This window comes from Oncorhynchus nerka, linkage group LG2 (genome assembly GCF_034236695.1).
Source record: "Oncorhynchus nerka isolate Pitt River linkage group LG2, Oner_Uvic_2.0, whole genome shotgun sequence".
NCBI lineage: Eukaryota > Metazoa > Chordata > Actinopteri > Salmoniformes > Salmonidae > Oncorhynchus > Oncorhynchus nerka.
The window spans coordinates 47392572-47420104 of NC_088397.1; the positions used below are offsets into that span (position 1 = coordinate 47392572).

General features: G+C 42.6%; 1 protein-coding gene across 2 annotated transcripts; it reads right to left on the reverse strand.

Annotated features, from left to right (window-relative positions):
* Positions 1-23261: 23261 nt before the first annotated feature.
* si:ch73-361p23.3 (tumor necrosis factor receptor superfamily member 9) lies at positions 23262-25758 on the reverse strand. 2 transcript variants are annotated; one of them, XM_029686951.2, is made up of 7 exons: positions 25488-25758; positions 25133-25246; positions 24798-24932; positions 24628-24706; positions 24216-24457; positions 23988-24101; positions 23262-23797 (listed from the first exon to the last, which is right to left on the reverse strand). In XM_029686951.2, the coding sequence occupies exons 1-7, from the start codon at positions 25582-25584 to the stop codon at positions 23772-23774; spliced, it is 807 nt and encodes a 268-aa protein (XP_029542811.1). In that variant the 5' UTR covers positions 25585-25758; the 3' UTR covers positions 23262-23771. The 2 variants fall into 2 exon arrangements, with proteins under 2 accessions (XP_029542811.1, XP_029542806.1); XM_029686946.2 differs by having other exon boundaries at positions 23262-23802; positions 25488-25756.
* Between the last annotated feature and the right edge of the window lie 1775 nt (positions 25759-27533).

A 27533-nucleotide genomic window follows, 5' to 3' on the forward strand; every position in this document is an offset into this window, starting at 1 on the left:
ACAGAGATCCAGAGTTCCTCTGTGTAGATGGGAGAACCTTCCAGAAGGACAACCACCTCTACAGCACGCAACCAATCAGGCCTTTATGGTAGAGTGGCCAGATTGAGACACTCCTCAGTAAAAGGCACATGACAGCCCGCTTGGAGTTTGTCAAATGTCACCTAAAGAACTCTGACCATCATAAACAAGATTCTCTGGTCTGATGAAACCCAGATTAAACTCTTTGGCCTGAATGCTTCCCTACCACGAAGCATGGTGGAGCCAGCATCATGCTGTGGGAACTTGGAGACTAGTCAGGATTGAGGGAAAGATGAACAGAGCAAAGTACAGAGATATCCTTGATGAAAACCTGCTCCAGAGTGCTCAGGATTTCAGACTGTGTTGAAGGTTCACCTTCCAACAACAGGACAACAACCCTAAACACACAGCCAAGACAATGCAGGAGTTACTTCATGACAAGTCTCTGAATGTCCTTGAGCAGCCCAGCAAGAGCCCGAACTTGAACACGATTGAACATCTCTGGAGAGACCTGAAAATAGCTGTGCAGCGACGCTCCCCATCCAACCTGACAGAGCTGGGGAGAATCTGCAGAGAAGAATGAGAGAAAATCACCAAATATAAGTGTGCCAAGCTTGTAGCGTCATAACCCAGAAGACTCAAAGCTGCCAAAGGTGCTTCAACAAAGTACTGAGCAAAGGGTCTGAATACTTGTGTAAATGTAATATTTCAGTTTTCTATTTGTAATACATTTGTCAGCTGTATTAAAAACATGCCCATGTCAGGGGAGATACCTATTTAGGCCATCCCTAGCTGCTGGGCTGCTCAGTCCTGGCCGTTAGGTTCTGCCGTCCTGTGGGTTGTCCCTCTGACCTTAGACAAACACACCGGAAACTAATAATGAATCAGGGTGGTGAACCCCTAGGGATACGGAAGGGCAACCCAGCTATTTTGTGTGCAAGTTAAAAGAGCTCTACAGAACTATTAGACCTATGAGATTAATTATATGGAGGATTTTCTGTTTATGTGTTAATGTACTCTACCGTTCAAAAGTTTGGGGTCACTTACAAATGTCCTTGTTTTTGAAAGAAAAGCAGATTTTTTTGTCCATTAAAATAACATCAAATTGATCAAAAATACAGTGTAGACATTGTTAATGGTGTAAATGACTATCGTAGCTGGAAAGGCTGATTTTTTATGAAATATCTACATAGGTGTACAGAGGTCCATTATCAGCAACTATCACTCCTGTGTCCAAATTGTACGTTGTGTTAGCTAATCCAAGTTTATCATTTAAAAAGGCTAATTGATCATAAGAAAACCCTTTTGCAATTATGTTAGTACAACTGAAAACTGTTGTCCTGATTAAAGAAGCAATAAAACTGGCCTTATTTCGACTATTTGAATATCTGGAGCATCAGCATTTGTAGGTTCGATTATAGGCTCAAAACGGCAGCTTTATTAAATAGTACTTGCAAAACACCAGTCTCGACGTCAACAGTGAAGAGGTGACTCTGGGATGTTGGCCTTCTTTATATCAGATTGTCCATTCATAATTTCAGAGCGTTTCGATCTTGGAGAGTTTTGTGAGATCCAAGCATTCTGACCTAACAACAGCAGTCAAGCAGCTAAGCCAACTGGCTAACATTGGCTAGCTTGCTAGCTACTTCCAGGCACAAATTTTGCTCTCCCTAGCAGAGCTGGTTAGGCTGTTTTTATTTTTTATCCAGAGCGTTGGTGACTGTAACTGTGCTGCTGTCAACAATTTAATAACGCTTTTTTTGCCAATGTTTACTGACACCGGCCATATTCAACAGGTGTTGAGCATTCATAAATTCATCAAATTTACCTGCTACTGTATGTCTATCGACAGTTGTCGCAATGACATTATGGATATTCGATTGAAATGGTTACTTGCATAGTGGAGTCTTTTGTTTAGACATGTAGCTAGCTAGCTAAACAATGAACCATAATCCCAACTCATAACAGTACCCTGCATGGAACTACAGGTAGCTAAACAACCATGTGCAATGTTAGCAAGCTAAGTATCAATGCAAATGGATCTGTGATATGAATAATATAACTACACAGATCTCATACACGTAACATTCGCTATCGAGCCAGCCAGCTAAAGTCAGCTAGCTAGCTAACAGTACACTTCAACTTGAAATTAAAACTAATTTCTGACAAAATTACAAACGTGTAATACCTGAAAATGTAGCTTACTCGACTATCTTACCTGTAAACATGGATGGACACTTCTCCCTCTCTGTCATGGATGCCATGGTTGCCCTTTGTTTTAAGATGTGATCCGGGGACCAATGTTTGATACAACAGTGTGTTCTCTTTTCGAATCCGTCTGCATATTTGAAATCAAACATCAGAATTTTCTCCATCTCCTTAGCTATCATACTCTATCATACTCTAAAACTTGGTCCTCCAGAAAGTGGAGAGCAACACTTATGCAGTTCTACTACGTGATATTAAAAAAAAGCTGCTTTAGAAAGGATTACCGACACACACTGACCAGCTCATGTTATAGACAGAATCGTGCTACTTGGCAGACCAATCTGAAATCAATCCCTCGGCATATCCAACCTACTCATTATCTCAGCTAATCATGTCTAGCAGGAAGGTTGATGACTTTTTCTGTGGCTAAACCAACTAGCCTCATTATTTAACACTTTTATTTGTATTTACAGATGGCATACACATTTTTTAATACGGTACATGAAGGTTCATATGTTCCAGAAGGCATTTCTGCCCCAAAAAACTCATTTGGATTATTTTTTAAAGTTTACGTTCAAATGGCTCTCCTGTGAAGTAGTGACACGTGACATATGCCTAGTTTCCTGAAACGAGTCACATATTTAATAATGATCCCTTACCTAGCTTGATGACTGTGGGCATTTTGTCTTACTTTTTGTTCTAAATAGAGACAGCATATTTGATTGTGTAAAAATGCATGAAATGAGCTGAAGATGCCCAAAACTATTCTGGAGAAGGACAGCAGACCCCCCATTAGGTTATGTCCCCCCCACTTTTAAAACCAAAGTGGCACCCATGGTGCTTTCACGCCCTGACCTTAGAGATCCCTATTATTCTCTATGTTTTGTTAGGTCAGGGTGTGACTCGGGTGGGAAAGTCTATGTTTTCTATTTCTTTGTTTTTGGCATAGTGTGATTCCCAATCAGAGGCAGCTGTCTATCGTTGTCTCTGATTGGGGATCATATATAAGTTGTCATTTTCCTTTTGGGTTTTGAGGGATCTTGTTTTCTGTTTAGTGTCTGTGCCTGACAGAACTGTTCGCTTTGGTTTTCGCGTTGTTATTTTGTTTAGGTGTTGTTTGAATAAAAGGAATCATGAACACTTACCACGCTGCACTTTGGTCCATTCTTCCTACCATCAACGAGAGCCGTTGCAGGTGCTTAATATGGGGAAAGTTGAGAAATAAATATAGTAGGCATAGCCTATAGAAAGCTGATGGGATCCTCCTCTTTTCAAAGTAAGATTTATTAAGAAGCACAGGTGACACTCAAATCAGGCTACTGTACAACATTACAGGAGTGCAGTATAGTTCATTACTATAACAGGTTAGGAAGGCCTGAATGATACATGTCAGTCACCAGTCTCAGCGAAGCTTGCTCTCCCCTTCCCTGTAATGACCAACACGTTGGTGAAACTTCTACATTTTCGGTCTTCAGTTTCAAGGTCACTGACCAAGAGTAAAGCTGGCTTTGTAACACGTAGTTTGACCAAGGACGTGCATTTGGAAGAACAATGAGCTAGTTGCAAGACAATGTTTGATGTAACATCCACAAACAATATATTATGGTTTTATATCTATTTTATATCTACAGTAACATTACTGTGGACTGTGAATACAAGTTCCCGAATCCCCGTCCCTGTATTCCAAACAGGGCTAGATTAAAAATCATAAACCACGTTTTTATAGACTTTAATCTACAGTTTTCTTTCAAACTAATGATCTGTGAACATCATCACATTCATGTTTTTGTATCAATACATTGTGTTAAGGTGACCGTATTACCGCCACACCGGTAGTCGCAAGTCATGACGGCAGTCAAAGTTGTTCTGAAGTGTCTGTCCTACATCTGAGAGATTTAGGACAGATGTATTTAATGAACTATTATTTGAAGTGAAAGAGATTTGCACCAGTATATGTGAAATCCAAGTGTGTCTCTGTACACATTACATTATGTGTTCTGACGGCAAGACCATTCTCAGCCTGAGTCAGAGGTTCATGCATACCCCTGTGAGCTAGTTGATATTATGTATTGCTTGTGGGTAACACTTTCTCAAAAAATGTCTCGAGGCAATCCCACACGCCTACTAAACTTCTCTCGACAGCCTCCTTTAAAGTCTCTGTCACTCTTTCATTCCTAACCAACCTATATTGACTGCATCAACTAAGAGCCAAAGGAACACGTCACAACTGTCACATCGCCCTTCAATGTGGTGTCGACTGCAGAAAAAGATACAGATAAGACGAAGTGTGTGGGGGGGTGGGTCACAATAACCGTCACAATACTGTCGCAGCCTACATACACTGCAGTAGTTTCCCTTACTGAAGCCACTCTGCCAACAAGAGTCAGGGCACATATCACTTACAGCCATCACAACCACCCACAGCATCACACATCACCTGGTTTACTCTACCCTGTAGTGGAGGAGTCTCACATGTTAATTAACCTTTGACGTGATCAAGTATATTGTTTCTCACAAGTGGTGATTTCCATGTAAAAGTACCCATGAGTACGTTTATAGGAGCATATCAAATTTGATGTCAAATGAAAGCTAAAAGTGGGAAATTATGGGAATTTATGGGAAATTTATGGGAAATTAAGTCATAGGTACGTTTTTCAACCATTTTCCATCCTAAAAATGTGGAAAACGCAAAAGCTTTGATTTCTGGTTACACAGATGGAAAAGGGGTCTTAAAAAACATCTAGCAAAAGTTGGTAAAACTGTACGTGACACTCCGCATCATAACATGATATGTCATGACAGCTGACCTAACTTGTTATAACCTGTTATAACCTGTTATAATATGGTCATAACACTGCCACAATATATATATTTAGACCTGTTGTGACTTATGTTGCATTATTTTATGGCTGGTTATGACATCTACATAAGAATGTCAAAACCCACAAAACCTACCACACAAGGCAAAACATTCCATTACATAGCCTACGTGTCAACAATTTTTTTAATTGACCATGTTAAATTAGCACTGTAATTGCACACACATTGATGGCAGACAAGCACCTACCCCAATGCTCTGTTGTTGATGACTGAGATGAATGCAGGAGCAGATTTTTAGGAGCAGGACAAGACACCCTCTTTTTGACTGATATAAGGACATGTACGTGATAGGCCTATCTGGCTTATATGATTATGATGGTCATAATGCTTCATGGCAGTGTCATAAAGTGTATTTTCTACAAGTTATTTAAAATACGATGAAAAAAAACATGATAGTAAAGAATTCATTACAACAACAACAAAGGACTTAAGAAACAAACTTTCGAACCAAAGGAAACTTCTTGGCAGAGAAAAAAACTCCTTTGAATAAACGTGGGTTTTGACACTCTTATGTAGGTGTCAAAATCAGCCATAAAATAACGCAATATATGTCACAACAGGTGTAAATATATGGGTCATGACACTGTCATAATGTGTTACCGTATGACACTGGGTGTCAAGTAAAGTGTTACCCAACATTTGTATTTAGTTTTGGAGAATTTATTTGCCTTCTGTAAGTTTAAGAAATATCACCTAATGTCTTGTCATTTTGTTAGCAAAAACCCACATCTCTTTAAGATCGTTTCTCTCATTTCTCTCACTCACGAGGAAGGAGGATTATGAACGTTCACAGAAGTAACAAGTAAAGGTAGACCTACCAATTACTTATGGTGTTTTTACTGATAATGTTGTTTATGAATTATTAAGTGATTAAAACACATCCCTCTGTTACAAAATCAGTAACAGACTGACCACAAAATCTGTCACATAATGACTGTAATTGAATTGGCCACAATGGGAAATTATAGTAGTCACAAACCAGAGTTTCAGTAGAGCACAGTATAGCACAGTAGAGTATAGTACAGTACAGTATAATGTAATATACTCTACTGGACTGTACTTTACTGTACTGAAGTATACTATACTCTATATTTCTTTACTCTATTGTACTGTGCTGTGCTCTACTGTATTGTACTTTACTGTGCTCTGCTATATTGTACTACACTGCACTGAACTAATCTCTACTCTACTTTTCTTTACTTTGTTGTACTGTTCTCTACTCTACTCTGCTCTTCTGTACTCTACTGTGCTGTACTGTGATGTCCAAACATGGATGTCTATGCTTGGATACAGATTTGGTATGGCCTGGACCAACCACATTTGGTCTTGTTTGGGGCCCGAGCTCATTCAAAAAATAGGCTGTGTGAATAATACCCAAACATGCAAAGGAGGATATAAAATGTTTCTACTTTGGGTACCTATTCAGGATACAGCACCATGATGAAAATGACATTCATATGCATTTCTGTATAGTACAGATCAAGGACCCATGATGTCATTCTGTAACTATAATTCTGTTATCAGGTGTTGATCCACTTCAGTTACTGTAGTTCAATACCCAAAACAGATTTTCAAACTCAAGATGTCATATCATAGCTGGCACCGTATTCTTTCTGAAGACAACTTTGAATCTTAATTTGGAGTAGATATTTAACACTTTTTTGAAAAACTTGGTCACATAAAAAACTGAGGGAGAATTTAATGTCATTTACCAAACTTTGTGTCTGCATCGTTCCTAAAGTAAATGTGTTTTAGTAAAATATTCAGTGGCATTTGTTATAAGTACACTTGTTAGTCCTGTGTGGCCCACTTGGTAGAGCATGGCACTTACAATGCCAGGGTTGTGGGTTTGATTCCCATGGGGGACCAGTATTAAAATGTATAAACTCACTACTATAAATTGCTCTGGATAAGTGTCTACTTAAATGTTACTCTTTACAATAGTTCATTTTTGCTTGGCATACATTTTAAAGTAAAAAAGTATGTCTCAGCGTCACTCTGTTTCTGTGGAATTGCCCAAGTACAACAACAGGTTGATTATGTTGATCCAACTGGAATTATCTACAAAAAAAGATTTACAAAAGTGACGCGAACAAAAGTCTGGTCCCTCTTTGCTGCTCCCAAGAGAAATGTTTATGAATCCAGTGATGCAGAATTTCAGTGATAGTAGCCTTTGTAACTCTTGTCATGGATTTTGACACATTTCTGTAAGATTATATTTTTATAGAATCTCACGCAGAAACAGTCATCATCAGTGTTGCAGAGATGTATTATTTTCAGACTCAAGTAATGCTCACTGCCAAGCTGATGTATTGTTTTCAGACTCAAGTAATGCTCACTGCCAAGCTGATGTATTGTTTTCAGACTCAAGTAATGCTCACTGCCAAGCTGATGTATTGTTTTCAGACTCAAGAAATGCTCACTGCCAAGCTGATGTATTGTTTTCAGACTCAAGAAATGCTCACTGCCAAGCTGATGTATTGTTTTCAGACTCAAGTAATGCTCACTGCCAAGCTGATGTATTGTTTTCGGACTCAAGTAATACTCACTGCCAAGCTGATGTATTGTTTTCGGACTCAAGTAATACTCACTGCCAAGCTGATGTATTGTTTTCAGACTCAAGTAATGCTCACTGCCAAGCTGATGTATTGTTTTCAGACTCAAGTAATGCTCACTGCCAAGCTGATGTATTGTTTTCAGACTCAAGAAATGCTCACTGCCAAGCTGATGTATTGTTTTCAGACTCAAGAAATGCTCACTGCCAAGCTGATGTATTGTTTTCAGACTCAAGTAATGCTCACTGCCAAGTTGATGTATTGTTTTCAGACTCAAGAAATGCTCACTGCCAAGCTGATGTATTGTTTTCAGACTCAAGTAATGCTCACTGCCAAGTTGATGTATTGTTTTCAGACTCAAGTAATGCTCACTGCCAAGCTGATGTATTGTTTTCAGACTCAAGTAATGCTCACTGCCAAGCTGATGGATTGTTTTCAGACTCAAGTAATGCTCACTGCCAAGCTGATGGATTGTTTTCAGACTCAAGTAATGCTCACTGCCAAGCTGATGGATTGTTTTCAGACTCAAGTAATGCTCACTGCCAAGCTGATGGATTGTTTTCAGACTCAAGTAATGCTCACTGCCAAGCTGATGTATTGTTTTCAGACTCAAGTAATACTCACTGCCAAGCTGATGGATTGTTTTCAGACTCAAGTAATGCTCACTGCCAAGCTTACTTGTTGGAAACATTACTGTGTGTTTGATTTTTTTATATAACCAGAGCGCCATTGTTACAGGTCCCAGTTTTGGGACGGGTGCAGCAGATAGTAGTTCCTGTAACACAGGATAAATGATAAAACAGGAGAACGTGGCTTCTCTTTCAAAGGTTTTCTCAATTATGAGAACACACAGGTGCAGGATCGCGTATAGTCCCAGTGTGAAAGGAACACATCTCACAACCTCCTACTGGGCAACAGTAGTATAAGTGCATTGCAATGGCAAAACCTCGGAAGACTGACATTTCAGCAAAAGCATTCTTCCCCAATGCAAAGAAACAATACATAAACACAAATGTGACCATACATTTTGTGTGCATCACAATTCTGTACTGTTTTTCTAATCCACATAATTAGTTATTTTCTGTCAAGGTCTCACAACCAGTATAATTACCACTAATACAGCACTTTTAATTAAAGACTACCACTCATGCCAATGTTTAGAATAATGTTTCTTGAAAATAAAATCATTATGTGGCTTCCGTAGTCTAACTGCTTGACGATCTACTGTGGTGTTTCTGAGAAAAGTCTTGCAAAAGGAAGCTATACATCTCTCAGATCTTGTCGGCTGGCAAATGCATGAATTAAGCAGAGTCAGCTAGCCTTGAGCAGTAATTGAACGGGAAACCACTGCCCTTACAAAAGTGAATTTTGAACACTTCTGGCAATTTTGCTGCAAACTAAATCGTGTGCCACACAATGTTGCTAGAAGTTGACAAAACATTTGCCACTGGTGGTGAATCTGCGGCAAACCTTTGGCAACAACGATATTTATTGCCACTAGTGGCAAACAGTTTACCAGAAGTCGTTTCTGATGAACACATGAGTTCCAAGAACAATAACTGTTGATGACCAATCAAGAGGATTAGAAACATGTGTTGGAAAATAGAAACCAAGCTATCTAGCTAGCTACAGTACTGTCATGACTTTGTCCTGTTTGGGTGATTGTCATAAAAAAAAACTTTCCCTCTCTGCCACCCACCGGTTTATGACCCCCCTGTAATGCCCGGGGTGTAGTGGAGGAAGAAGTCAGGCGCAGGAAGCAGAGAGTTCAGGGTAGCGATACTTTTAATACACCAAACCGGTGAAAACAACGCCAACCTGACGCTCCTGAGATCCAGTTTTGTGAAAAACTGTGCTCCGTGAAAAGATTCCACCGCCGTAGCGATGAGAGGTAGTGGGTAACTAAACCCCACTGTGATGGCATTTCGACCTCTATAATCAATGCACGGACACAGACCTCCCTCCTTTTCCTTCACAAAAAAGAAACTCGAGGAGACGGGTGAGATGGAGGGCCGAATGTACCCCTGTCCCAGAGATTCCGTGACATATGTCTCCATAGCCAACGTCTCCTCCTGGGACAATGGGTACACGTGACTCTTGGGAAGCGCAGCGTTTACCTGGAGATTTATCGCACAATCCCCTCCCGGTCGATGAGGTGGTAATTTAGTCGCTTTCTTTTTACTGAAAGCGATTGCCAAATCGGCATATTCCGGGGAGATGCGCACCGTGGAACCCTGGTCTGGACTCTCCACCGACGTGGCACCGATGGAAACTCCCAGACACCTTCCAAAACACTCCTCTGACCACCCCTGGAGAACCCCCTGTCTCCACGAAATCTTAGGATTGTGACTAGCCAGCCAGTGTATCCCCAGCACCACTGGAAACGCAGGCGAATCGATAATGAAGAGACTAATTCGCTCCCTATGATTCCCCTGCGTCACCATGTCCAGTGGAACCGTGGCCTCCCTGACTAACCCTGACCCTAATGGCCGGCTATCTAGGGAGTGCAAGGGGAAGGGAGAATCTATCGGCACGAGCGAAAAACCCAGCTTGATGGCGAGTCCGCAATCCATAAAGTTCCCAGCTGCACCTGAATCGACTAGCGCCTTATGCTGGGAAGAGGGGAAAGAAATCAAGAAACAAAATCAAGACAAAAATGTGACCAACAGGGGGTTCTGGGTGAGTTTGGTGATGACTCACCTGGGGTGACCGAGAAGCGTTCCGCCTGCCATCTCGACTCCCAGACGGGCCCCCCCAGCACAGATCGGCTGTGTGTCCTCTCCGACCACAGCTGGTGCAGGGGGAGCCTCCTCCTCCGGTACCCCTCGGAACGGCCCCCCCAACTCCATAGGAATGGGAGCGGGGTCGCTGGATGGTGGAACGAACAGGACCCTCTCCGAACACCCGCGGGCAGCCAGGAGATTGTCCAGCCGGATAGACATGTCGATAAGTTCATCAAGGGAGAGAGCTGGGGGAACCGAAGGTGGAGAGAGGAGACCACTCCTCTCCCATCGGTCCATTCTCTCCATCATCTGGTCCATCACGGATCAGATCCGATGGTGGACGGTGGTGTGGTGGAGAACACGTTCCTCCATCGATGGGAGGGGGTTGGCAGCTGCTCCTGCTGACTCCATTCTTAGGTGGTGCGGGATTCTGTAATGCCCGGGGTGTAGTGGAGGAAGAAGTCAGGCGCAGGAAGCAGAGAGTTCAGGGTAGCGATACTTTTAATACACCACACCGGTGAAAACGACGCCAACCAAAACAAATGCCCCAAACATGGGGAACTAAACAGTACAGCAAAACACACTCACACGGACAACCGTGACTTACAGTCGTGTACAATAGTGCACTGAAAATAATCCCGCACAACCAGCAGGCGGGCCGGCTGGTGAATAAAGCCCAACCAATTAACCTAACTAAACACAGGTGCAACTAATAAACAGACAAGGGGGAAAGAAGGATCAGTGGCAGCTTGTAGACCGGTGGGAGTCGTGACACCCCCCCCCCCCTAAATACCTTTCCCCCTTCTCCCTCTACGACAAAAATTGACTTTTGAAAATCCTTTGTTACCACAGAGAGAGACTTTGATTATTGCAAAGTGGTATGAACTCTGAACTTGTATTCATTAAAGAAGAAGTGATACATCCTAGAAGTCGTGTTATCAGCTGCAGCTGTAAACGTACGTGACCTAGGAAAGGACATACAATCTCTTAATAAGAATGGCAGGGTACAACATATCTGCCTTACAACACTACGACTAGACAGATTCTTCAAAGGACAATGGCGACCTCTGCTGGGCAAACCAGTCTTCCATCTGAGCACAGCTCAGTGTAAATATATATTTAGCATTTTCCTTTTCCGAATGGAGGGTTATTAGAATGCATAAGATTCTGTATTTACGGTAGCATAGCTTCTCAAGGTCCGATTGAGAGACAAAGGGGATTTGGTCTCTATCATCCCGCTCTTTCATTCAAACCCAACCCCCTTTCTTTGTGTAACCAGCCGTCATACCGGTTTCGTCCGCTAGGGACTTTTTCTTTTATGACATGATTAGTAGTCAATGTATGATCCATCCTGTGTATATGTAATTCTGCGGGATTATTCAGGTATTGAGTAAATAAATAATTAAGTCAACATTTTTTGCTGATTCAACTTATTCAGATGAGACTGAATAAGGTGATGATTAATAATTAACTGCTATTGATATAAAAGATCTTCGGATCTTTAAGAGTTTATTCAGAAGACAGCAACTCTATAAACACTCTTCTGTGGTGCCCCAGGTTATTAAATAGTTAATTGTTGCATGGTTTAATTCAATCATGTAATCAATCAAGCGTTATGTAATCAATTTTATGAAATAGCCTGTCATATAATTTATTCAGTCAGAGACACGACAGTACCTTACAAATTTTTCCGGTGAGTCTGTAACTTAATAACTAAACTTCCTAATAAACGTAAACATTATATGATCTAAATGATGCCTCGTTAGCAATGTCATGTTTTATGAGATAGAGCGAAACAGATTCTGTCAGTGCCACTGACTACTTTGCTAAATTAATATGAAAGGTAACTAATAATTTGCCTAAACACTTATCTTTTTAGGTGAATACATTGCTGTCTTTTAAAACCAATATGCATGTCAATATGCTCACGGTTCAGTATCATGTTAGCTAGCACAACAGCTAAGGTAGCTAGCTAGCAACAATATGAGTTGATTTGAGATCAGAGCAAAACATCACTTTTGCAGATGGCTACCGTTCCCCTACCTGTGGTGTTGAAAGATGCTATATTGGGGGGAGGATGCATCAACACCCTGGAAATGTGTTTGTGGTGTACTCACTCATAATACACTAATTTATTACTTTAAAAATGTCTTATCTTCGGCCTTCAATCAAACTGAGGACAGAGAAATGACCCTAGCCCCCCGACACAAACTACTGCAGCACAAATACTGGAGGCCGAGACAGGAGGGGTCAGGAGACACTGTGGCCCCATCCAATGATACCCCCGGACAGGGCCAAACAGGAAGGATATAACCCCACCCACTTTGCCAAAGCACAGCCCCCACACCACTAGAGGGATATCTTCAACCACCAATTTACCTTCCTGAGACAGGACGATTATAGCCCACAAAGATCTCCGCCACGGCACAACCCAAGGGGGGGCGCCAACCCAGACAGGAAGATCACATTAGGGACTCAACCCACTCAAGTGATGCACCCCTCCCAGGGACAGCATGAAAGAGCACCAGTAAGCCAGTGACTCAGCCCCTGTAATAGGGTTAGAGGCAGAGAATCCCAGTGGAAAGAGGGGAACCGGCCAGGCAGAGACAGCAAGGGCGGTTCGTTGCTCCAGAGCCTTTCCGTTCACCTTCACACTCCTGGGCCAGACTACACTCTACACTTGAGACCAAGTCTGCATCTCTCACAAATCCCCTCATTGTTTGGGATACCTTTAAATTTACCTTCAGAGGTCATTCAATATTCATCAATAATTAAAAGGCAGTTTCTGGCTAAAGAGACAAGACTAACAAGGGAAATCCATTAACTAATAGTACACATAGATAGCAATAAAAACAATACTACAGAGATACAAAATAAGTTAGAGGAAAAACAAAAAGAACTTAAGGAACTTTCTAATGTCATCTATTACAAAATAAAGCAAACTGGATGGAATATGGAGAAAAATGCACAGAATTCTTCCTGAATCTTTAATAAAGAAACGCTAACTAAAATAATTTGCACGGACTCGTTACTAAAGACGGAGTCATCTATGATTCTCCGAATTATATTTTAAAAGAGGAAGCTAATTATTTTAGGCAGATGTTGTCTTTTCTGTCTCATCCTCTCCCACTGAATGAAGATTACGGTAAGGAATTATTTCCAAATAATATAAAAAATAGAAAATTAACAAATGTACAGAAAGATCAGTGCGAAGGCCAAATTACAGAGGAAGAACCTTTTGAGACTATTAAATCCTTTCATTCTGGAAAAAACATCAAATGGATCAAATTAATGTACAGTAATCCCAGGTGTAAAATAGTAAACAACTGCTAATTCTCAGAGACTTTTGATTTGTCAGGAGGAGTTAAACAAGGGTGTCCGCTGTCACCATATCTATTTGTTATGGCCATCGAAATGCTAGCTGTTAAAATCAGATCCAATAACAACAATAGAGGATTAGAAATCGAAGGCTTAAAAACAAAGTTGTCTATGTATGCCGATGACTCTAGTTTTATATTAAGTCCGCGAGCTAGATCCCTGCAATGTCTCATTGAAGATCTAGATAACTTTTTTTGTACTCTCTGGACTAAAACCTAATTCTGATAAGTGCACAATATTACGTATTGGATCTTTAAAAAAATAATACTTTTGCATTACCCTGCAGTTTACCTATAAAATGGGCTGATGGTGAAGTAGACATACTTGGTATTCATATCACAAAAGATATAAATAAGCTCTCCACATTGAATTTCAATAGAAAACTTGTAAAAAATAGACAAGATCCTGCAACCATAGAGAGGTAAAAATACCTGTCTATTTATGGAAAAATTGCCCTGATTAACTGCTTAGTCATATCTCAGTTTACTCACTTTGATGTTCAAGTAGAAATACTGGTTAACTCTCTCCACCTGCCCATTAATCTCGGGGTGAAAACCTGAGGTAAGACTAACCGAGATCCCCAGACGCTCCATGAACGCCTTCCAGACCCTTGATGTGAACTGGGGACCCCGATCAGACACTATATCCTCAGGCACCCCATAGTGCCGGAAAACGTGTGTAAACAGGGCCTCTGCAGTTTGTAAGGCCGTAGGGAGACCGGGCAAAGGGAGGAGACGACAGGACTTCAAAAACCGATCCACAACGACTAGGATCGTGGTGTAACCCTGTGAAGGTGGAAGATCAGTCAAAAAAAAAGGTTGTAGCTTACCTCTGGGCTGGTGTCTAGGAGCCTTGCACTGGGCGCACACCGAGCAGGAGGAAACATAAATCCTCACGTCCTTAGCTAAAGTGGGCCACCAGTACCTCCCATCAAGACAGCGCATCGTCCGACCTATCCCAGGATGACCAGAGGAGGGTGACGTATGAGCCCAATAGATCAGTCGGTCGCGGACAGCAAACGGAACGTACAGACGACCAGCTGGACACTCAGGGGGAGAGGGCTCTGCACGTGACGCCTGCTCAATGTCCGCATCCAGCTCCCACACTACTGGCGCCACCAAACACGAAGCTGGGAGTATGGGAGTGGGATCCATGGACTGCTCCTCTGTGTCATACAGCCTAGACAATGCGTCTGCCTTAACGTTCTGGGAGCCTGTCTGTAAGTCTGTAAGAAAGAGTCTGTAAGAAACACAAAACGAGTGAAAAACATGGCCCACCTTGCCTGGCGAGGATTCAGTCTCTTCGCCTGCCGGATGTACTCCAGATTGCGGTGGTCAGACCAGATGAGAAAAGGGTGTTTAGCCCCCTCAAGCCAATGCCTCCATGCCTTCAAGGCTTCTACGACAGCTAACAGCTCTCGGTTCCCCACATCATAGTTTCGCTCTGCCGGGCTGAGCTTCTTCGAAAAGAAAGCACAGGGGCGAAGCTTCAGTGGCGTACCCGAACGCTGAGAGAGCACTGCTCCTATCCCAGCTTCGGATGTGTCCATCTCCACTATGAATGGCAAAGAGGGATCCGGAAGAGCCAACACAGGCACCGAGGTAAACAGAGTCTTCAGGTGTCCAAAAGCCCTCTTCACCTCAGCCGACCACTGCAAGCGCACCGGGCCCCCCTTTAGCAGTGAGGTAATGGGAGCAGCCACCAGACCAAAACCCCAGATAAACCTCCGGTAGTAATTGGCAAACCCTAAAAAACGCTGCACCTCCTTTATCGTGATGCCCTAGGAAGGAGATGGATTGTTGGAAGAAAAAGCATTTCTCAGCCTTTGACATATAGATCATGCTCCAACAGGCGACCAAGCACCCTGCGCACCAGGGACACATGCTCGGCGAGTGTAGCGGAGTATATCAGAATATCATCGATATACACCACTACACCATGCCCGTGCAGGTCCCTGAAGATCTCATCTACAAATGATTGGAAAACTGATGGAGCATTCATCAACCCATATGGCATGACAAGGTACTCATAATGACCTGAGGTGGTGCTAAATGCCGTCTTCCACTCATCACCCTTCCGAATACGCACCAGATTGTACGCACTCCTGAGATACAATTTTGTGAAAAAGCGTGCCCCGTGCATTAACCCAATAACCGTATTTATCAGAGGTAGCTGGTAACTAATTTTCACTGTGATTTTATTTAGACCTCGATAATCAATGCACGGGCGTAAACCACCATCCTCGAAGAGACGGGTGAAATGGATGGCTGAATGAACCCCTGAGGCAGGGATTCAGAGACATATGTCTCCATAGCCACTGTCTCCGCTTGCGGAGACACGTGACTCCTGGGATATGCAGCGTCTACCAGGAGATCTATCGCACAATTCCCCCATCGATGAGGTGGTAATTGAGTCGCCTTTTTACAGAAGGCGAGAGCCAAATCGGCAGAGTCGGGGGGAATGCGCACGGTGGAGACCTGGTCTGGACTTTCCACCGTAGTAGCACCAATGGAAACCCCTAAACACCTACCTGAGCACTCTCGCGACCACCCCGTGAGAGCCCTCTGTGGCCAAGAAACAGTGGGGTTATGACAAGCTAACCAGGGTAGGCCTAGCACCACAGAATACGCAGGAGAATCAATAAGGAAAAGACTAATCTTCTCCTTGTGACCCTCCTGCGTTATCATACACAAAGGTGCGGTTACCTCCCTGATAAACCCTGACCCTAATGGTCGACTATCTAAGGCATGAATAGGGAAAGGCATATCCACAGAAACAATAGGGATCCCTAAACTATGAGCTAAACTTTTATTAATGAAAATCCCAGCCGCACCTGAATCTACTAGCGCCTTATACTGGGAATGCAGGGGGGAAAAAATCAGGAAAAGAGACCGAGACAAACATTAGTGCAACAGAGGGCTCTGGATGAGAATGGTGCCTACTCACCTGGGGTGATGCCAGAGTGCCCTGCCTGCCTTCTCTATTCCCAGAAGAACCAACCCGGCACCGACCAGCAGTGTGCCCTCTGCGACCATGAATGGTGCTCCACCGGGAACCCCCTCCGGTCTCCCTGCGCACCATCCCTCCCAATTCGATAGGTTCGGGAGAGAGGAAGCGGGAGGATGGAACAACCAGACCCCGATCTAGACGTCCACGAGTAGCCAGCATGTTGTCCAGCCTGATGGACATGTCCACCAGCTGGTCGAAGGTGAGGGTGGTGTCTCTACAGGCCAGCTCCCGACGGATGTCCTCGCGTAGACTACAATGGTAATGGTCGATCAGGGCCCTGTCGCTCCATCCAGCGCCGGCAGCCAAGGTCCTAAACTCCAAAGCAAACTCCTGTGCACTCCTCGTCTCCTGCCTCAGATGATAGAGGCGCTCACCCGCCGCTTTGCCTTCGGGTGGCTGGTCGAATACTATCCGGAAATGGCGGGTGGTATCCTCCTCTCTACACACAGCACTGGCCCATTCCAGGGCTTTCCCGGTGAGGCATGAGACGAGGGCGCAACTCTTCTCACGGTCAGATGGTACTGGGGAGACTGTGGCCAGATACAAGTTCAGCTTAAGGCTCAGCTTATCTCTGTTGTATCCCGTGGGTAGGAAAAATGGAACTTCGGTTCCGGAGGGGAAAAAGCGTTCAAGGGAGATTCCGGTTGTGGTGGTGGTGGCGCTGGAGAAACTCCCTGTCTCTCCCAGCGATCCATATTCTGGACAATGCGATCCATTACAGTGCTCAAACGTTCCTCCACCTCCATGAGCGTAGTGTCCTCTCCTGCTGACTTCATATTTTTAGGGTCAGAGATTCTGTCAGCGCTGTGTGTATAGGTGGCAGGGAAGTCAGGCGCAGGAGAGTCAAAATGGAGTGTAAATGGAGTCTTTTAATAAATGTCCACGGAACAATGCTCCATAACACTAAAAGTACAGACATGAACAAACATGGGTACAAGGACCCGTCGCGCACCAACACAACAAATAAACAACACTGACAATAAAACAATCTCTGACAAAGACATGAGGGGAAACAGAGGGTTAAATACACAACAGGTAATGAATGAGATTGAAAACAGATGTGTGGGAAGACAAGACAAAACCAATGGAAAATTAAAAATGGATCAATGATGGCTAGAAGACTGGTGATGTCGAACGCTGAGCACCGCCCGAACAAGGAGAGGCAACGACTTCGGCAGAAGTCGTGACAGCGATATTATTTTTATTTGTCAAACGGCAGTCAAGCATCGATCATAATGTCACCAGAATAAGACACTCAATATTTACTTGAAAAGGATCATCAAGCTCGTCACCTTGCACTATCACCACCTTGTGAAGTTCATCATTTATTTAATCTGTACCCTAATAAATTGCATGCTTTTCCGAGTGGAAGTGGGAGGACCACACAACATATTGTCATCGCCTGGCTCCCAAGTTTACTCCGATGTGATGGTTATTATATATTTTGTGCATAAAGGACATTTCTCACATAGTTAATTTTAACGACACTATAAGATCACACCATGTCGAATTAACAAATTGTCTGTAGGCATTTATAAAATTTCATGGTTCCATCAGCCCGGTTGTGACTTCCTTTATGCAGGTAATTCATCAACAGGAAATGGGTGGATGGAAACATGGTTAGGGTTGTGTAAATGAACCTTTGAGCCTCCAGACCCAAATGAATTAAAGATGTAGGCATCAAACAGGGATTGTGTGTTGAATGGCTATAAAATATACTAAATAAATTGTGTGGGATGGCATTGTCAGTGTGCCTCCATGCTTTGCACAAGTCCTCATATTCTAAACTCAAATGATTTCTCTAACAGGTTGGGAACAACGTGGTTGTGTACCTGCACCAGGCAGAGGTGACCAGACTTTACCCATTTGTATTGGCTCTTGGGGACTGCTCACAAGTGTTTACAGTCATTTGTGGAACGGCATTGGAGCAAGTTACACTGCTTGGGGAACTGGATATTTTTTTCAAGTTTTTTTTTATTTTAATTTTACCTTTATTTTACTAGGCAAGTCAGTTAAGAACAAATTCTTATTTTCAATGACGGCCTAGGAACAGTAGGTTAACTGCCTGTTCAGGGGCAGAACGACAGATTTTGTATCTTGGGGATTTGAACTTGCAACCTTTCGGTTTTTAGTCCAATGCTCTAACCACTAGGCTACCTTGCCACCCCTAAGTCCTATTATGTGTTTGATATCAACTTTCCCACTGTGCTCCAGCATGGGAATTCCTGCAGACTATGGTGTATCAGCTGCCAGGAACAGAATCCTCCATAGTAAGACTGTTGCAAGAATGTTTTTTTTCCACTGAACAATAGTGGATAAGTATCTGCTCTTGTATGTAGTGTGAGAAGTGACAGGAGGAAGCACAGCCCTCCGGCTGATATGTTCTTGTGAATTAATAGATAATATAACAGGATCAAAAATAAAAACGCAACATGTTAAAGTGCTGGTCCCATGTTTCATGAGCTGAAATGAAATGAAAGATTTCAAAAATCTTCAATACGCACAAAAAGCTTATTTCTCTCAAATGTTTTGCACAAATTTGTTTACATCTCTGTTACATCCCTGTTAGTAAGCATTTAATCAAGATAACCCATTCAACTGACAGGTGTGGCATGTCAAGAAGCTGATTAAAAAGCATGATCATTACACAGGTGCACCTTATGCAGAGGACAATAAAATGCCACTCTAAAATGTGCAGTTTTTTCAAAAAACACAATGCCACAGATGATTCAAGTTTTGAGGGAGCATGCAATTGGCATGCTGACTGCAGGAATGTCCACCAGAGCTGTTGCCAGAGAATGTAATGTTGATTTCTCTACCATAAGCCGCCTCCAACATTGTTTTAGAGAATTTGGCAGTACGTCCAACCGGTCTCACAACCGCAGACCACATGTAACCACGCCAGCCCAGGACCTCCACATCCGGCTTCTTCACCTGTGGGGGGTGGTGCTGAGGAGTATTTCTTTCTGTAATAAATTACTTTTGTCTGGAAAAACTTGTTCTGATTGGCTGGACCTGGTTCCCAAGTGGGTGTGTATATGCCATCCTAGACCCACCCATGGCTGCACTCCTGCCCAGTCATGTGAAATCCATAGATTAGGGCCTAATGAATTCATTTCAGTTGACTGATTTCCTTATATGAATAATAACTCAGCAAAATATTTTAAACTGTTTCATTCTGCGTTTATATTTTTGTTCAGTATATATGTTGCCATTTAGCAGATGCCTTTATCCAAAGCGACTTACAGTCACAGTGCATACATTTTACGTGGTCCCAGGAATCTAACCCACTATCGTGGCATTGCAAGCGCCAAAGCTCTACCGACTGAGCTACAGAGGACAGATGAGCCATGAGTGTCTCAGTCCAATGCTAATATGCTCTTAAGGCGCTATTTATAGCTCTGTTAATGTGCCAGCTTTTTGCCTACAGTACAGTATGCGGCTCATTTGCCTTTAGGGAAAGGGGGACATCTAGTCAGCTGTACAACTGCATGCATTCAACTGAAATGTGTCTTCCGCATTTAACCCAACCCCTCTGTATCAGAGAGGTGCGGGGGGCTACCATAATTGAAATCCACATCGGCACCTAGGGAACAGGTGTCCCATCCACGGAACGGTTGAGCTAACGTAGGCTAATGCGATTAGCATGAGGTTGTAAGTAACAAGAACATATCCCCAGACAGACATCTGATATTGGCAGAACGCTTACATTCTTGTTAACTGCCTTGCTCATGGGCAACAGCTTTTTACCTTGTCAGCTCAGGGATTCAATCCAGCATCCTGCCGGTTACTGGCCCAATTATCTAACCACTAGGCCTAGCTGACCTGCTTTAGATCAACTACCTATGTAAGAATGCTGCTCATCGACTACAGCTCAGCATTTAACACCATAGTACCCTACAAACTCGGGGTCTCGACCCCGCCCTGGGTCCTGGACTTCCTGACGGGCCGCCCCCAGGTGGTGAGGTTAGGAAACAACATCTCCACCCCGCTGATCCTCAACACTGGGGCCCCACAAGGGTGCGTTCTCAGCCGTCTCCTGTACTCCTTGTTCACCCATGACTGCGTGGCCATGCACGCCTCCAACTCATTCATCAAGGTTGCAGACGACAGTGGTAGGCTTGATTACCAACAACGACGAGACGGCCTACAGGGAGGAGGTGAGGGCCATCGGAGTGTGGTGTCAGGAAAATAACCTCACACTCAACGTCAACAAAACAAAGGAGATGATCGTGGACTTCAGGAAAAAGCAGAGGGAGCACCCCCCTATCCACATCGACGGGACAGTAGTGGAGAAGGTGGAAAGTTATAAGTTCCTCAGCGTACACATCACGGACAAACTGAAATGGTCCAGCCACACAGACAGCGTGGTGAAGAAGGCACAGCAGCGCCTCTTCAACCTCAGGAGGCTGAAGAAATTCGGCTTGTCACCAAAAACATTCACACACTTTTACAGATGCTCAATCGAGAGCATCCTGTCGGACTGTATCACCGCCTGGTACGGCAACTGCTCTGCCCACAACCGTAATGCTCTCCAGAGGGTAGTGAGGTCTGCACAACTCATCACCGGGGACAAACTACCTGCTCTCCAGGACACCTACACCACCCAATGTCACAGGAAGGCCAAAAAGATCATCGAGGACAACAACCACCCGAGCCACTGCCTGTTCACCCCGCTATCATCCAGAAGGCGAGGTCAGTACAGGTGCATCAAAGCTGGGACCGAGAGACTGAAAAACAGCTTTTATCTCAAGGTCATCAGACTGTTAAACAGCCATCACTAACATTGAGTGGCTGCTGCCAACATACTGACTCAATCTCTAGCCACTTTAATAATTAAAAAGTGGATGTAATAAATGTATCACTAGTCACTTTAAACTATGCCACTTTATACTGTATAATGTTTACATACACTACACTATTCATCTCAAATGGATGTCATAAGGTGAATGCACCAATTTGTAAGTCGCTCTGGATAAGAGCGTCTGCTAAATGACTTAAATGTAATGTAAATGTAAATGTATATACTGTACTCTATACCATCTACTGCATCTTGCCTATGCGTTCGGCCATCGCTCATCCATATATATTTTTATGTACATATTCTTATTCATTCCTTTACACTTGTGTGTATAAGGTAGTTGTTGTGAAATTGTTAGATTACTTGTTAGATATTACTGCATGGTCAGAACTAGAAGCACAAGCATTTCGCTACACTCGCATTAACATCTGCTAACCATGTGTATGTGACAAATAAAATAACATTTGATTTGATTTACTGAAGTTACTTTCTGGTACGCTTTCATTCTATCGCAATGATTTATTTTAAATACAAATGTTACATTTTGGGAATTGTGAAAAGTGTTTTATGAATGAATACAGTTATTAAGTAATGAGTCCGAGTCCTTAGACGAGAGACCTTCAACTGTAATATCTTATACTTGTTCAGTGTAACAATTTTCACTCGACCCAAATATAGACCATTATTGCATGGTGTGTGTGTGTGTGTGTGTGTGTGCTGTCACCTAAGATAGCCGAAGTGTGCCAGTGAATGTGAATATCTGTTGATTAGCTCTGGCACTGTCTGATAGACAGATCTGTGTTAATACCACTTAAGACAGACAGTGTCACGCACGCATGCTTTGTTTTTCTCAGATTGCAATCTGAGTGTGCACATCAAGTTCAATGTCTTTAACGTAATGATGGACTGTTGTTTCTCTTTGCTCATTTGAGCTGTGCTTGCCATAATATGGACTTGGTAGGCCTATTTGACTAAATAGGGCTATCTTTTGTATACCACCCCTACCTTGTCAAAACACGACTGATTGGCTCAAAGGCGTTAAGAACCAAATAAATTCCACAAATGAACTTTTAACAAGGCACAACTGTTAATTGAAATGCATTCCAGGTGACTACCTTTTGATGTCTTCACTATTATTCTACAATGTAGAAAATAGTCCAAAATCAAGAAAAACCCTTGAATGAGTAGGTGTGTCCAAACTTTTGACTGGCTCTGTATAATGAATCAAGATTCATGATTCATCATCATATATCCTTGGTACTACAACCACGTTAATGAACATTGCTGAGATATGTGAAAAGAGATGTTGTTGTGAAGAAAAGACTAATCGAACCTTTTGTTTCCACCGAAACGTTAGGGTGAACACCTCTGCATTAGGGGAAATTGTGAGCTGAAGTATCAGAACTGTAATCAACAACATAAGATGTCTTTCACGGTAGCAGCTTCTGTGTCTGACTTGATGGCTTCGATTGAAAAACGTGAGTGGAAGTCATATAGGCTGAGTGGAAGAATCTCTCTCACGGAAAAAAAGAGGCAGACGTACAGCCTATCCACAGGGGGAAGCCCCGACCCAGCGTCAGTGTCTCTGTCTTTATGTACTTTCTCTACATCCTGATACTTCTGTTCTTGCTGAGTCATAGCTCATGCAAATGTATGTAACTTTTAAGAATGGGCAAATAGGCATTGAGATCGTGTGAAATGTTCAAAGGTTTACTTTGCAAGACATAAACGACAACCAAATTTAACACAATGCACATTGTACAAGATTTCACATTATTTTGCCAGACTGGCATTGTTGTCACATTATCTTTCTTCTAAATCTTAACCAGACACAGGAAGGAAGTAGTAGGCCTATTTCTCAGAAGTTTGTCAGTAGCCCATTTGTGACAATAACATCATGCGGATCTCCCAGAGCAGCAAAGAACAACCATTTTGTGGATAAGGAGGCAAGGCAAAGTAATAGGCCCACCTAACATGCTTTTCCATAATAACAGATTACATGGGAATCAAATATTGACCATATTTTTTCATTTTCAAACAGGTGTTTGAAGTTGTTTCTGGTTTAAAATACATTTATTCTGAGTAGCATTGAGAATAATTGCAGCATTTTGACAGACAGATCAGACTATGTTTTTCCATCATGGCTCCCCCAAGCTTGGTGTTTTCACCAGGGAGGAGAGACTGCTGTCCCCACTTTCTTCAACTGGCCTCCGGCACATTGAGTCCTGGGCTGGGGCAGAATGATAGAGTTTAGAATCCCCAAACCAAACAATGCACAAAATATACACAGACGACATTCCAGATTTGAGAGCCTATTAAACTCAAACGACAACAACACATAATAGCTAAAGAAACTAAAATAACACTTCTCATAATCATTTTGTGACTTCGAGTTTCACTAGCAGTAGCGCATACCTGTTTTGACACCCGGGTTCTTGTAGTTCTTGATGCAAGGAATGATGACCAGGTTGCAGGTCACAGCGGTAAGTAGAAAAGTAAGCAGCAGAACAATTCCAATGAGTGGCATTACTGGAAGACAGAAATAAGGCATTAGTCATACAATGTCATACAACTATCCACTGTAGCACAATGTTTTACACGGATGTATAATGTCATGCCCTGGAGTCAAGAACAGCATGCAACCTTGGCCATAGTCTGCCGTTGTGGACTTGGGACCAGTGACGGCTGGTGTTAGAGTGGGGACATCGGGATGACGAGATGACCCTTGGCTCTGGTTCTGGATCAAGGACTTAGACACAGTCTGGATAGAGCCAGAGGGGGAAGTGGGCTGCATGGAGGGGAGGGTCTTCCCGTCTGACTCTGACTCTTCATTACAGACGACATCTGCCATCGTAGTCCCTGAAGTCTTCACTCCACTCTTACATCTAAGACGCAGACAGATACATGGACATGAGTCAAACTACAGTTAAATGATTCCCAATCAATTGCAGAGTATGACGAAAGGTCCAACACTATATTGTAAATGTAAGGAGACTGCTTGATACATCAGCAAATTGCAAAAATCGGACAAATGCTTGTAAGTTTTTCTACATACTCTCGCCATTTCGCACACGTAGAGTCCTTGTCGGTGGTAAAGAATCCATGCTCACATTCACGGCATTTGAGTATTATACCTGAATCAAGAAATTAGGCCGCATTCCAGTTATTCACAGATGCACTCATCAAGCCACTGAAAAGCATCAGTATTATGTGATTCCACTTTACCTGATGTATCCAACCCAGAACCCACGGCACACTTGCATATGGTAGAGTCTTTGTCTCTGTTAGTGAATCCTCCACGACACTGACACTTAGTATTAGAAGTCTTTGTGCACTTTGATATTACCTCACTCCCAGAACCTGCATAGAAACAAGCATATCGTCTGTGGGTTACACTGGCATATTTGATGGCTATTTATTTTCAACGCCAATGATTTGGCGTGGGATCACGATCCATTTGAAAGATGCCCTCTTCTGTCATGATTTACACATCCACAGGTTATTGTTTACGTAATGTATTCGTACTGATTATGACTTCTTATTGCATAATCATGTCTTACTCTCATTGCAGGAGTAGCAGGGTTGACATTGCAGAGATTCATTTGGTACTGCCTGGAAGTTCTCGTCGGGGCACGGTTCACACTGTTCCTTTTTTCCTCGACTCATCCTCTCACCTTGATAATATCGTTCACATGATTGTCATTTTACTGTGATTGTTCTCAATGCCGGACAGAGTCATTATTCCATGATGAGTGTCAACCAATTAGAAGTAGTCTTAATAGTATCAATGGTAAAGAAAAAATATTGAAGATAAATCTGCATCTACATTCATCCGCATGGCATAGTGGAGTACGATTCCCAGTAAAACATAAAGAAGCTCCACAATAGCCCTTAATATTCATTAACATACTTTACCTATTTTGCATTTAAAAGCCTCCACGGGATTTAAAGATCCATTACAAATAAAAACACATACATAGATGAGCACCCAGAATCTAAACGGGATCATCATATCACTCTGCCAATAGAAAAGAGAACTCCTGCCTGTCAACCTGTAGAGAGAGGGTGTAAAACTGTATGAAAGCTCCTCGGGTGATGAAATCTTACTTATATCTAGAGTTTATATCGATATTTGATGTGGTGTAGTTCAGCTGTACCATGTCTGCGTTAACATTCCGTGATGAATCATAATTTCCTGTCCCTCTTAAGTTATCCCCGCCCCAAGAGTGGTAAACAAATGATATTTCTCTCATTCTTTCAACTGAAAATCCTCTGTCATTCAAGATTCGTTATATTTCCATCAGGTCACATCCACTCATATAGAATTTTTGTTTTACTCTTTGTTTGTGAGATAGTAATCAGTTGCCAGTTACCTGTCCAAAATTGTAATCAGTAACATAACATTTGGGTTACCCAAACTCAGTAATGTAATATGATTACATTCAGTTACTTTTAGATTATTAAGAGGCATTCGAAGAAGACAAAAATGGATGTTACCAATTGAACCACGTCTGTTGCAGGATAAATCAATGTTGAAGTTTACATAGCTGACCACATATGGATGTTACATTTTACTTTATGATTCGGGTTATGTAGGCTTCTTCTAACCCATCACGTTCTACTACATATAATAATATGATACAATTCTATATTTACATTGAAAAACCAAAGTCGATCAGAATTTCAGTCACTCCAATAAATGTTATACCCCTTGATCTTCAAGAATAGGACTTGGAAATATGGATGTATAGATTAGCCAAATTGTTTTACCTGAGCATAACCCCAAAACTAAGGATTTATTAGCCAGCTGTCACGCCCTAACCATAGAGAGCCCTCTGGGTTCTCAATGGTGTATAGGTCAGAGCGTGACTAGGGGGGTTTCTAGCGTTTCAATTTCTATGTTGGTATTTGTATTGTTCCCAATTAGAGGCAGCTGATTATCGGTGTCTCTAATTGGGGATCATACTTAATTACCTCTACGCAGACGACACCATTCTGTATACTTCCGGCCCTTCTTTGGACACTGTGTTAACAACCCTCCAGGCAAGCTTCAATGCCATACAACTCTCCTTCCGTGGCCTCCAATTGCTCTTAAATACAAGTAAAACTAAATGCATGCTCTTCAACCGATCGCTACCTGCACCTACCCGCCTGTCCAACATCACTACTCTGGACGGCTCTGACTTAGAATACGTGGACAACTACAAATACTTAGGTGTCTGGTTAGACTGTAAACTCTCCTTCCAGACCCATATCAAACATCTCCAATCCAAAGTTAAATCTAGAATTGGCTTCCTATTTCGCAACAAAGCATCCTTCACTCATGCTGCCAAACATACCCTTGTAAAATTGACCATCCTACCAATCCTCGACTTTGGCGATGTCATTTACAAAATAGCCTCCAATACCCTACTCAACAAATTGGATGCAGTCTATCACAGTGCAATCCGTTTTGTCACCAAAGCCCCATATACTACCCACCATTGCGACCTGTACGCTCTCGTTGGCTGGCCCTCGCTTCATACTCGTCGCCAAACCCACTGGCTCCATGTCATCTACAAGACCCTGCTAGGTAAAGTCCCCCCTTATCTCAGCTCGCTGGTCACCATAGCATCTCCCACCTGTAGCACACGCTCCAGCAGGTATATCTCTCTAGTCACCCCCAAAACCAATTCTTTCTTTGGCCGCCTCTCCTTCCAGTTCTCTGCTGCCAATGACTGGAACGAACTACAAAAATCTCTTAAATTGGAAACACTTATCTCCCTCACTAGCTTTAAGCACCAACTGTCAGAGCATCTTACAGATTACTGCACCTGTACATAGCCCACCTATAATTTAGCGCAAACAACTACCTCTTTCCCAACTGTATTTCATTTATTTATTTATTTTGCTCCTTTGCACCCCATTATTTTTATTTCTACTTTGCACATTCTTCCATTGCAAAACTACCATTCCAGTGTT

Excerpts from the sequence above, each read along its gene's own strand:
- si:ch73-361p23.3 (XM_029686946.2), bottom strand. The coding sequence starts at position 25,584 with ATGATGATCCCGTTTAGATTCTGGGTGCTCATCTATGTATGTGTTTTT. Across the intron at positions 24,933-25,132 it reads CTGCTACTCCTGCAATGAGA|GTTCTGGGAGTGAGGTAATA; the intron begins GTAAGACATGAT and ends GTTTCTATGCAG. Across the intron at positions 24,102-24,215 it reads AACGGCAGACTATGGCCAAG|TAATGCCACTCATTGGAATT; the intron begins GTTGCATGCTGT and ends TCTGTCTTCCAG.